Source organism: Antechinus flavipes, chromosome 4, assembly GCF_016432865.1.
Source record: "Antechinus flavipes isolate AdamAnt ecotype Samford, QLD, Australia chromosome 4, AdamAnt_v2, whole genome shotgun sequence".
In the NCBI taxonomy this organism is placed as follows: Eukaryota; Metazoa; Chordata; class Mammalia; order Dasyuromorphia; family Dasyuridae; genus Antechinus; species Antechinus flavipes.
Window position 1 is genome coordinate 14,926,549 of NC_067401.1, and position 12,664 is coordinate 14,939,212.

General features: G+C 42.7%; 1 protein-coding gene and 1 long non-coding RNA gene across 3 annotated transcripts in view; one reads left to right on the plus strand and one right to left on the minus strand.

Annotated features, from left to right (window-relative positions):
* LOC127558633 (uncharacterized) overlaps positions 1 to 5,033 on the minus strand; it is a 65,275-nt gene extending 60,242 nt beyond the window's left edge. Inside the window, exons 1-2 of one of the 2 annotated variants that reach the window (XR_007952950.1) lie at positions 4,816 to 5,033; positions 2,438 to 2,555 (exon numbers count right to left, since the gene is read on the minus strand). This is a non-coding gene — a long non-coding RNA (uncharacterized LOC127558633). Of the gene's footprint in view, positions 1 to 2,437; positions 2,556 to 4,337; positions 4,435 to 4,815 lie in introns of those variants that run through there. The other variant, XR_007952949.1, reaches the window with a different exon arrangement.
* COPS9 (COP9 signalosome subunit 9) lies at positions 4,427 to 6,846 on the plus strand. Its single transcript, XM_051991855.1, has 3 exons — positions 4,427 to 4,579; positions 5,316 to 5,388; positions 6,566 to 6,846. The coding sequence occupies exons 1-3, from the start codon at positions 4,517 to 4,519 to the stop codon at positions 6,601 to 6,603; spliced, it is 174 nt and encodes a 57-aa protein (XP_051847815.1). The 5' UTR covers positions 4,427 to 4,516; the 3' UTR covers positions 6,604 to 6,846.
* Positions 6,847 to 12,664: the final 5,818 nt, after the last annotated feature.

The window sequence follows — 12,664 nt, forward strand, 5'->3', positions numbered from 1 at the left end:
TTTGAATTATATAAGTCAGAGCAGCTAAGATAGCTGTGGATAGAGCCCTAGGTCTCCGGGAATTTTGGCATCAGACACTTACCAGCTGTGTGACCGTGGGCAAGTCACTTCCCCACCTTCTTCATCTGTAAAGTGATCCAGAGAAAGAAATGGCAAACTGGGCCAGGATCCTTGCCAAGGAAACCCCAAGGGAATGGACTGAACAACCACAAATTATATAAGTAGTAACAACAATATCCACATTTGCTACTTCTTCACTTATGAGTTCCGCTCAGCACAGGCATTTCTTCACTCATTTCACAAATGAGGAGCTGAGCCTGGGAGCATCCAGAGTCAGGCGGACAAATAGCTGCAAGTGGGATGGACCACAAACCACCTTCTTCTTCCTTTCTACCCCAATGCTATTCAGAAGAAGAGCATCTCAAGTTCGTGTTGCTGCTTCTCCACACAAAGGTCTAAGCACACGTGCACCAGGACTAGTAAACTAAGGGTCTCAAGCCCCCCTTCTGCACTCGCTGCAGCTTTTACCTTCCTCTCCAAACTTTGCGACCTATTCTGATACATGTCACCAACTGGGAGCTTTCTCTCCATAAAGATCAATGAGTTGGCAATGAATTACTTTGCTTTAAAAACCAAATCACACGTCACTCTTTATCTGGAAAGCACCAGACTAAAGGAAGGGCCATTCAAGAAGAACTCAAGATTCGCTAACTCACAAATAGTGACGGCTGATCCCCTTCACAGTGGAGCCCCAGGCACCTAACAAAGTTCTCTGTTTCCCTACAAACAATGTAGCCCTGTAATGCGCCCAGAATTGTGTTTCTGAGTAGGAGGAAGGGGTCAAAAGCATATTTCTATACAGCACCTACTATGTGCCAGGCACTTAAAACAAATCTTGATCCTCATGACCACCCTGCAGGAGAGATGCTGTTATTGCCTCCATTTTGGAGTTGAAGAAAATGAGATTAAGAGATCTTAATTGTCCAGGTTTCTCATATTATTATATATTCTATAGCCTTCAGTTGGGCTTCTGTCACCCAGTATTTATTAAGCACCTAATGTATACTAAGAGTTGTACTCTAAGCTTTTTCAAAGGTCTTCATAAATTCATTTGGTAATTAAAAGCCGATGATCACTTACCAGGCTTCCTTTTCCAAGGATGCACATGGGGGTGGAAGAGACAAAGACATTCCCAAAAAGAATTGTGCTTTTCACAGCAGTGTGGGAATTGTGTCTGGTGGGATTTAGTGCTGCCTCCTTGGAACAGGCAGGAACAGGCAGCTGTGCACACCGATTTGGAGAAACTGTGAGTGTGCAATGTCTCCTCTTGCACCAGGGGGAGCTGAGAGACTGGCTTATTGCCCTTTATGTCGAAGCTTAGTTTTCACACTGATTTTTTGGCAGACAAACTAGCACTTACCCCACAGCTACTATTTCCTTCCCTGGCATGAAAAATATTTTAAAAGATATTAATTTTGACAATTATCTTGGACCCAGCCCCCACTTATTGGAACAATTATGTTTCTATAGGTGAGTCATTCTAATAGCTCTCTTGATTTATCTTTGTTCTGTGCCAGCTTCCAGCCCTTATCTGTGCCATCTGAGCCATCTTATTACAACTTCCCCTCTTTCTGATGAGTCTCAGATCCCAAGGTTCTGGCTTCCTCGGAGTCTTCTCTGAGATGTTTTGCAGGGGAGGAGAGGGGGAAGAGGGGGAAGAGCGGGAAGAGGAAGGGGGAGGAGTTCTCTAATATACCAGATTGAGTCTCAAACTCCTAGATTACAAATTGAAAATCATTTCAATCAGCCAGTTTGAAGAAGCTTTTAGAAAGATGGTTTTTACTTAGTAAAAATAAAAACATTTGGCACAAATATTGCCCCAAAAGTCTGTGATATACTTTCCCCCAGTACATAAAGTGAGGAGAGTTGGTTTTGTATGTAGATTATTTTATATGTGTTATATAATATACATACATACCTATATGTGTGTATATGTGTGTGGCTGGTTGTCTGCGGCATTTTATACATGTCTGTTTCATGTGTATGTATTCACAGGTGCATTTGAACATGCATGTGCCGTCCATCAATTGTCTTGATTTCTGTCTGGCCACTGAACCCATTTGGCTTTGGCAGAAAGAGAGGGTCATGGCTTTGCACAGCCCACCCTCACTTAACTGCAGTTCACCTGCATGTCATGGAATCACTTCCTGCAGTCATGGACAAAGGGACAAACAACATGCTTGTTTATAAATTGAGTTTCGTGAGTGTTGCATGTGTATTGCATGCATATGTTTGTGATGTGTAAATGTGCGCATATGTTTTGTGTATGTGTTGTTCTATTATGAGCGTATGCTTGTATTTTGTCCCAAGTAAATATGGTGAACCACAGCTTGGATCTTTGGTAAATGAAAAATTCAACCAGGTGACATTTCTTTACCTTATTCTTTTGCCTTCCTAAGGAGAGCAGCCTCTTTACACCATCCACAGAAGCCCATCCAGGTCAGACTTTCCAATCAGATGAGAGGGAACTTCTGAGATAAATAGTTCCAATAACCCTTAGGAAAGCACAAAAATACAATGGCTTAGATTTTTTAGAGTCAAACTTGGTCACTTAAGAAATAAAGCTTAACCTCACTAAAAGAAATGTATGCATGGAAAGGAATAAGAGAGACTGTACAGGACTTTTTCAGTTAAGAAGATATTCAGGCAGAGAGAGACAGACAGAGACAGAGACAGAACATAGAGATAGGGAGACACAGAGAGAGAGAAGGAGAGACAGAGAGATAGAGACAGAGAGAAGAGATAGGGGAGAGAGAAACAGAGAAGAGAGAGAGAGAAACAGAGAGAGAGAGAGAAAGAGAGAGAGAGAGAATGAATGAGAGAGAGACAGAGACAGAGACACACACAGAGAAACAGAGAAAGAGAGAGAGACAGAGAGACAGAGACACAGAGAGAGAAACAGAGAGACAGAGAAATAGAGAGAGAGAGAGAGAGAGAGAGAGAGAGAGAGAGAGAGAGAGAGAGAGAGAGAGAGAGAGAGAGAGAGAGAGAGAGAGAGAGAGAGATTATTTCTCTCATGTTAATAACCAATTATTGTATTAAGACTAGGGTTCTTTCCCTTTTCAATGTTCTCATTCAGAAATCAGCTCCTGTAGGTTATTCAGCCAAACTTTGAAGTACAGGCTGATAATGAGATGGAAAACTTAAATCTACCCAAAAGGTAAAGAAATTCTATTTTACTTGAATTGGTGAGTTCTGGCCCACTATGCTGTAGTCAAACAAGTTTAGGTAGAAGAGAATGCCTCCTTTTGTCTAGGTTATCCTAGACCACATGGGATGGGTATGGACACTTCTCTTTGACAAAGAGCGATCAGAGCCGTGTTCCCTAGACCCTCATTAGAATAAGCCCCCTTCTCATTATAATATTCATTCTCTCATTACTTTTTAACCAATCAAAGTTGATGTCCACCTTTGGGAGCAGCCATTTCTCCGAGGGCATAGAAGCATTGAGTGGATTCCGTGAGGTCTCTGGTTGAAGAGAGAAGGCCAAGTGACCCTTTTATTAACACCCACTAGCCAGAATAAATTCAATGTTAATTGCCCAGAAACAATGTTCCTCAAAGTTGTCATATGTTGCTATATGTGTGTGTATGTGTAAGTACATGTGTATGTATAAGTACATATGCAAACACACATATTCAAATCGCCTTTGCTAATGAAGAGTGGGGGCGGTGCTGCCAAGGCCCAGAGCGAAGGAAAACCCACGCGGCTTGGCTGAGGTTGGTTTTGCTGAGATTGAGCTGGGGTTCTACAGCGGGTGTGGGGGGGGGGGGGACGGAAGTGACCCCGCTGGAAAATGCACCCCCCCCCCCGCCCACAATTCCAGGGGAGAAGCTGAGGGCTGTGCCTTCCCCTTCCCCCCAAGGCCCTAGCAAGGTAGTTTGGCACAGGGGGAAAGCCACCGGTGCCTCTGAAGTCAGAAACCCTTGGCTGTGCTTGGGGCAGTGACCCTGTCGGATATTTACCCTGCACTTAGGGACTAAAGCTGGGAAGGGCACGCTGGCTGCAGATGCCAAGGTGTTTTCGTTTTTAAAAATAATTTTTAGTTTAAAATAATAATATTAATAATTTATATATAAATAAAAGTAATTTCAACTAATAAAAATTTTTATGTAAAAATCATCTTAGCCCGGAAAGAGAAGACAAAAACCACAGTTCTCCTCGAGATATTGGCTCCGTCGTGAAGCCGGGAGAGACGCCCCCTGATGGCGGGATTGGTCCCCTTTCCGAACTTGCTAGTTGCCATAGGAACGAACTCTGGGCGGTAACAGATGTACCATAGAGAGGGTGATCCTCCAGCGCCTAAACGTGCCGCGCAAGCGCGCGAGCGCACACAGGAAATGCTTTGACTCCAGCCGGAAGTGGGTACACAGCCGGCCACACACGGGGCGGGACGTGTCGGGGCCAGAGGAGCGTGACGTGCTGGGCCGAAACGGAAGGACAGACAGACGGGAGCATGAAGCCAGCTGTGGACGAGATGTTCCCCGAGGGCGCTGGGCCCTACGTGGACCTGGACGAGGTAATGACAAGAGCGGGAACCAGGCCCGAGGCCTAGCCTGGGACTGCGCGGTGGTGTCACGTGAGCTAGGGAGTCCGGAGGGGGCGGTTGGCTGGCAAGGGCGGGGTCATAGCGAAGGGGCGGGGTTAGATCGTTGATTGGCCGCCTGTTGCGATGAGGCATGGCTTGCTCCATGACATCACCCAACCCTACTCTGGTGACTAGAGGGTCTGGATCTCGAGTCTCACTTTGCTCACCTGTGAAATGGGAGGCAGCAAGCGAGAAAGCGTTTCGTGAACCCGAAAAGGGCATTGGCAGTTGTGGGCCGCAGCTTCTTTAAGGAGCATTGCCCCCCCTGCAGTGAAGCATGTCCCAGGGAGGGCCCAGGGAGGCTGGACACCGGCACCAGGCGGCTTTTACCTCTTTAGAAGGTGGCGGTGAATCCACATTCGCAAGGAGCCGTGTCCAGATAGAAGTGCGAAAACATTCTGAGGTCCAGTTATTTCTAGACCGGCCGTGCCCTTCACGAGTGCGATAGCCGGGCGTTACTTGGCGAAGAGTGTCGTGCATCCCTTTCCTATTTAGCTGTAAATGGGGGTGGGGGGATATTGTGACACCGCGGTCATCCCTGGGCATGCTGGGGTGGGGTGGGGGTGGGGGTGATTCAGGAGGGACGGCGAGGAACGGCGCATGTGCTGTCGCCTTAATGTGTGTTTTTCATGACAACAACTGATGTGATGTTTCGCTCCTTTGCTAGGCTGGAGGCAGCACGGGCCTTTTGATGGACTTGGCAGCCAATGAAAAGGCCGTCCATGCAGATTTCTTTAATGGTAAGGACACTGGAATATGGGGTTACAGCTTTATTCTTACTACCTCCCTAAGAATATGGGGCAGGGAGTCCTTAGCAGCTTTTACGGCATTGGACCTTTGGGCTGGTGAATAGTTAGCGCAAATACATCTGTGGAGAGCAAAATAAAATTAATCACATCAAAACAGTGGAGATGAAAAACTGTCTCGTTTACCAAATTCAGAAACACACCCTTTTTTGAGGGGTGTTTGGCCTCTAGTCTAGCTTACTCTCTGGTCACGGAGTGCTAGCGCCATCTCTCTTTTCTGTTGTCCATGAAACACTTGGGGGAGCGATCAAAAAAAGCCCAAGGCGCTAACAATGAAAAGAGAAAGTCCCAAGTGCCCCCGAGGGGAAGAGTTTACTGCCACCTTTGGGTTCCTTTTGTACAGTCTCACCCAGACAGAGACACCCAGATATAATATTTGCTTGCAATGCCTATAAGTCATTATAATTTCTTAGTGAAAATCCTATATGGAATTCCACGGTTGGTATTAATCCAATGGCTGGCACCAACCTGGCTAGTATGTTTCACTGCCCTACAGGCGGAGTAAATTCTATTGTGGGCAATAGGCCAAGACTTTGAAAGAGCCTAGTATAATCAGGCTGGTAAAATAGAATTTTCATACTTTCTTAAATGAAGAATTGCAGAGGTCACCAAATGGTTGAGCCAACGACTAAATGAAAAACAATACTTAAATCTTAACTCTGTAGAAACAAAAATTGAGCCAGAGAAAAGTAGGTATTTTGCATGTAGCAATCTATTGACTTTTTAGGACTCCATTAAAAATAAAATAGAGGAATGTTTTGAAATATGGATTTGCAAGGAAAGTATCACAAGGAAATCAGGCACTAGAGTTTTTTAAAAGAAAAGCATAGATATATTTTTTAATATGGGATTTTGTTTTAACTGATATTTAACTCCTTTCAATTCCATTAGCAATTAAGTTTGATAAATATAGTAAATGGCGTAGAAATAACCTGTTGATCATAATTTTGGCATGCCCATTATTTTCATTTATGCACATGGTATTTAAACCAAGAATGTGTATTATAGGTTTTATTACTTCAATTTGAAAGTTAAATTTCATCAAAAAAATAGAAATAGCCTTTTATTATGAATATGGATGGATTATATTAACGGTTCGTTTTTTACCTAGATTTCGAAGATCTTTTTGATGATGATGATATCCAGTGAAATGATTTCCAGCTATGGAAACCCAAGATGTTAATTCTTTGTTTTGTAGCAGTAGCAAAAATACACTTTTTATTTAATCAAAAGATGGTATATGATCTCTAAAGAGCTTCTGGAAGTCACAAAGTTGGGACATGGTTATCAAGACAGGAATTATGAAAAAATGTTAACCATTGGGAAGCTACTGGTAGATATCTTTTCATATCAGCTGATTGTCCTTGTTTGAATAAATATGGAATTTTTTTATTTGCATGTAGTTCTGTTTTTCCACATTTGAATGATGTCACAGTTTGATGCATAATTTTGAAAAATGAATTGCTTTATGTTTTGGAAATTTGTCTGTCAGATGTATAATAAGAGTTTTCTTATTTTGCCTCAGCAAGAATTTACTGATCATTTTGAGATATCTTCACAGATAAGAATTATTTATCAAGTGACTGCCATGTTTAGGGAACCCTGTACTTCAGGCATAATGTGATATGGATAAACACTATTTTGATTCCGCCTTTTTTTAAAGCTCTGATTTGATTATGCCTCAAATCTAGCTTTTCTCTTTTGTAGCCAAATACAAGGTATATCTCTTAACAGCAGAATTAAAAGTAGGTGCTGACATAACTTGTACAGTATATGACTGTTTAATCCATGTGTTAGTTGAGTACATGCTGTTGACAGAATAAACCTACATATAGTTGGGTCATTCTCAAGCTGGCGTTTTTCCTGGGAATAAAAAATTGGACTGACTTCGTACTCCAAGAAAGGATCCTCACACAGCTCCCATATACACACACAACCCCTCAGGATAAAAGGATATTGATTCTAGGACAGTTTCTACTTAACAACAGAAAACACAGATGAAGGGCATATCTGAATCTAACAACTAACACAACTCTTCCCCTTTTTATAAGGATTTTTTCCCCTTATTTTTCCCTTATTGAGTCCCATCTTCCCTAGAGAGCTGTGCAGTCCATGTGACTCACCATCCCAGCAAAAGGATGACTCCACATTAATCCTTGTGTATGATTCTCTCCCATTCTCCCAACTTAACTGTGTTGCTTCTTTGGACTTCCCTGTCTCTGTGAGGTGGGATGCTTTTCTCAGCATCAGTTTCTGTAGGAAGAGTTCTCCAGCTGCAGCTTTGCTTCATACGAGTCTGGAGACACTGGTTTCAAACACTCGCAGGCTATGTGGTCATTGGCAAGTCGCCATCTTAGAACCTTAGTTTGTTCATCTAGAAAATGGAAAAAAATAATTTTTATTCAATGTACATCATAAGATTGTTATGAAGAATATTGAGACCATATCAATGTATAATAGTATAATACCAAGCTTTAATAAATTATTTTCCCCCAGAAATTAGTATAAAACACAGAAATTATTAGTACATATAAAAGAAACAGATTTTTAAGCAAAAAATTTCCAATCAGTCTGTCTCAGAAAGGGATGAAGTGTCTTATTCATTTCACACCATAATAATGGAGAAAGTTGAATGTTTCTTAAAGGAGGGAATATTCATTTGGGATTTTTTCCCCCTTCCTCACTTGATATTTTAGGCACTATTTCATGCACAATTTTGAATACAGGGCACCATCAGGCCAACTGAAAAATATAAGGCTATATAAGTATAGAATACGTTCCTTTTAATTCCCAAGGGTAGCAGCTTTTCTCAGCTATTTCAGAATGGGTGGTTTTAGGAACGATTTGTATAAGAAGACAAAGTTATAGTTCCAGGAAGTACCTCTCACTTCCTGGAGGAAGTTGCCGGCTCTGGCTAGGTGATAACTGTTTGAAGGTCTTCCCAGGGACAGGGAGTATCTGGGCAGTTTTCTCCATCTACCTTTGGTGACCCCCGCTATGGCCATCACCACTGTTCAGTCTTATGGCCTCTCAACTGCAGCCACAGCTTCTCGATTGGCCCAAGTCTCTTCCCTGACCGCTCCACAGCTGCCTCAATGATGCATCCTAACAGCTCTACTGGTCTGCCCTGCCCTGTTCCTTTGCTCAGTCACCTTCCTGTTGTCTTTAGAGTCTAGGACCAAAGACAAGCTTCTCGCTGACACCAAAGCCCTGAGCAGCCTGACTCCAGCTTAGCTTTCCTGCCTCGTTGCACATGACTTCCCTTCTATCGCTCATTCACAGCACAATCAAGTGTCGGCTGTTGGCCATGCACTGTGCTGGACCATGGGGAAGGAAAGAAGAAGGGAGTAAACTTGTAGCACCTGCTACATGATGGGCACTTTAAAAATATCTCATTTGATCCTTATAACCCTGCAAGATGCCTGCTTGTTTCTATCCCCATTTTAACAGATGAAGAAACAGAACAATACAGATGTTAGCGACTTGATCAAGATCACACAGTACGCATCTGAGATTGAATTTGAACTCGAGCCTTCCTGACTAGGCCCCATGCGATCCACTTTTTTAGCACTAGTAGTTCAGGGGATCTTGAGAATTAGATCCAGAAGAGGATGCATTTTTTGAAGTTAGAAAGGAAGCAGAGCTAAGGAGGGAGTACATTTCAGTCATGGGGGATGGCCAGTGCATAGGCACAAAGCCAAGGGATTGGGTGATCATGAGGAACATAGAAAGGCCATTTGGGCCAGATGACAGTGGGAGGTAGAGTAGTATCTACTGCATCTGAACAGATGAATGGCACCGGGATATATGGGGCTTTAAAAGCTGTTTTATTCTAGAGGCAATAGGAAGCCATTGGTTTGGTTGAGTAACAGAACAATGGTCTGCTTCATGGAAATGACTGACAGTCGTGCACAGAATTCACTGGATATAGTGGGTAGGGGAAGAAGGAGACCTGAAGCAAGGAAGCCAGTAAGCTAGTTAATGGGTGGGGAGCATCTGAACCAAGTCTGTAGCTGTGGGAGTAAAGGTTAAACAAGATTTGACAACTAATTGGTTGTGGGGGAGTGAGGGAAAGTCAAGAAACCAGAATACTGCTGAGATTACAAGCCTGAGGCACTGGAAGACTGTCGGTGCCTTCAACAGAAATAGAGAAGTTTGGAGGAGGAGAGGGCTTCCAGGCCAAGATAATGAGTACAGTTAGAAACCTGTTAAGGTTGAGATGTTTCCAGGACATTTGTTTTGAAATAAGCAGTAGGTAATTGGTGAGGTGTAAGACTAAAGCTCAAGGGAGAGATCTATATCTCTATAAGCCATCGGCAGAGATGATAGTTACACTCAAGGGAACTGGATTTATCAAGAGCAAGAGGACAGCGCGGGACAGTCTCCGAGAACTCCCAAAGTTCGGGGGGCACAGTGGATAATGAGCAAGCAAAAGAGACTGAGAAGTATTCAGACAGGAGGTGAACCGAGAGCGTAAGCATTGTCACAAAGCCTGTGAAGGGAGCGGAGCCAAGAGGAGCACTGGGAAAGTTTGAGACTGAGCCAAGTGGAAGTTTGACAGTTCAGGGATGACGGGGAACTTGAAAGAGTGCGATTTCAATGGAGGGCCGAGGAATGAAGCCTAATTGTTAAGAGCCGAAGAGTGAGGGAGAAGTGAAGGAAGCAGCAATTATAGACAGCTGTCTTGGAGTTTGGCTGAGAAAAGGAGAAGAAATAGACACTGATAGTCAGGGAAGGGTGCCCTCAAGGGAAGAGTGCTATTTTTTCCCCCCAATTAACAGGTATTTAATTTTCATTCCCTCACCATTGAGTAGCAAAGCCAAACAAGTTCCATATTGGTCATGTCAAAATGTGTGTCTCATTCTGAATATTTAGTCTATAGCAGCTAGGTCATACAGTAGATAGAGGATCAGCCCTCAAGGCAGAAAGAGCTGGGTTCAAATGTAGCTTCCGACACTTGCCAGCTGTATAACCCTGGACAAGTCACTTAACCTCTTGTTTTTCCTCGGATATAAAGTAAGGAAAATGGCAGTAGGGCTGTTGTGAGGATCAAATGAGACGCTATTTGTAAAGCCTTTCATTATCAGTACTCTAAACTCATGGCTGAACATTGTATTAACCAGAATTCATCAGTCTTTTCAGAGTTGCTTGTGTTTACATTGTTATTTACAGTATAAATTATTCTCCAGGTACTCACTTCAACCTGCATCTCTCCCAGGTTTTTCCTAAAACCATTCCTTTCCCTTGTTCCTAAGGGCACAATAATATTCTATCACATTTATATACTATAACTTGTTCAACCATTCCCTAACTGATGGGCATTACTTTAGATTCTGTTTCTTTGCCACCACAAAAGAAGTTATGTTTCTGTGCACATAAGATCTCTTCCTCTTTCTCTGATTTCTTCTGGACATGGGTCCAGTAATGGTATTTAAGTCTAGATCAATGAATATCACAGTTTGGTAATTTTTTTTTTTTTTAAGATAGGGAAGAGATATATAAGATCTATAACCAAAAAAGATCTAAAGAAAAGGACCATGTACAAAAATATTTCTTAAAAACTCATTTTGGGATGACAAAGAATTGGAAACTCAGGAGATTTGTGTTGTAAGAAATGATAAAAGGGATGGTTTTAGAAAAGTCTGGGAAGCCTGTGTGAACTGACACAAAGTGAAGAGAACAGAACCAGGAGAACAATTTATACAGAAATCACAGTATCGTAAAGGTGATCAACTCTGAAAGACTGAATAGATCAACTCAGTGATCCACCACAGTTCCAAAGAACCCATGGTGAAAATCCTCTTCCAGAAAGAAAACAGCTTGTAGACGGAAGCATTTTTTTCTGTCTTTTTTCCAGAACATGGCTAATGCAGACATTTATTTTTCATAACTTCATATTTGTAATGACTTTTTTTTCTCACCTTCCCAGTAGACATGAGGAAGAGAAAGGAGAGAGTATGGAATTTTAAATTTAATTTAATTTTACAAATAAAGCTGGAGGAGACTCAGACATATATGAAAATAATAGGGAAGGAACTAGTTGATAGGAAAAAGTTGAAGTTTCACAACAGAGGGAGGATGACTGAGGACACAGTCTCCTGGAGGAGATGGGAGGGAATCGGATCAAGAACATACATGTGGAGGGGTTGTTAGTGCAGAGAAAGGCTACTTTGTTCAAGATAAGGGGGAGGAAGGAGGAAGGAGGAGATGTTCAAGCATGTTGAAGAGAATGGAAGAAGTTCTACCTTGTCTACATATATATATATATATATATAAATTCAAATGTGTGAATTTATCATGTTGTGCAAGAAAATCAACCAAAAACAAAAAAAAGACAGGAGAAAGAAATATCAAACAGACAAAGGTGAAAATACTGTGTTTCGATCCACACTCAGCCTCCTCTGAATCCTTTCCCAATTCTCCCTTCTTGTCACAACACTGATTCCATTTCCCCACCCCAAGGCAAAGCCCACACGAGGTGCTCACAGGTGTAGGAGCCTGTCTGGGTTCTGTTTACTCCGTGTTCTCACGGAAGGGACTCTGTTTGGGTTCTGTTTCCTCATCCGTAAAATTTGATTAACCTTGTTCTAAGGAAAAGGTTGTGACTTAAAGCGCCTTCAGGAGTCTTCCTGTTTTCTCCTGTTAGTGTCAGGAGGAGCTGTGCCCCTGAGCTCTGCCAAGAAGACGACCCCAGCTGGAGCCTCAGGAGATGGCCCATGGAGTCAGGACCCTGGGGTGGAGATCCACCTCTGGCAACCGGCTGGCCCTGGGGAAATAGGGGTCCGGACCAGGATAGGGGTTTTCCCACCAGCCTCCTTCCCTGCCAGAGGCTTCAGCCCAAACATCTAAGGCGCAGCCACAGTTACTGTAATTATTTATTGTTACAGTGAGTCGTGATTACCAGTTATTGTTACCCTTGTTGATACACATTTCTTTTATCTCGGTAGGCAGAGTGCTCCTGGGGAGCAGAGACCTGTTTTATTAGGCAAAGACAGAACTCAGTAATAAAGGACTGTGGAGTGTCTTGTCTTTTTTTTTTTTTTTTCAGCATTTCTTTTTTTTTCCCCTATAATTCCATTTCCAGTTTTCTGCTTTTCTAATGAATAGAAGTTCTCTTGCTAGTCTCTGTTTGCACATAGACATTTGAAGAATATTCCAAATGGGTGTCGGGGGGAAGAAGTGTGGTATAGAGATCTGGTCCAGCCTCAGG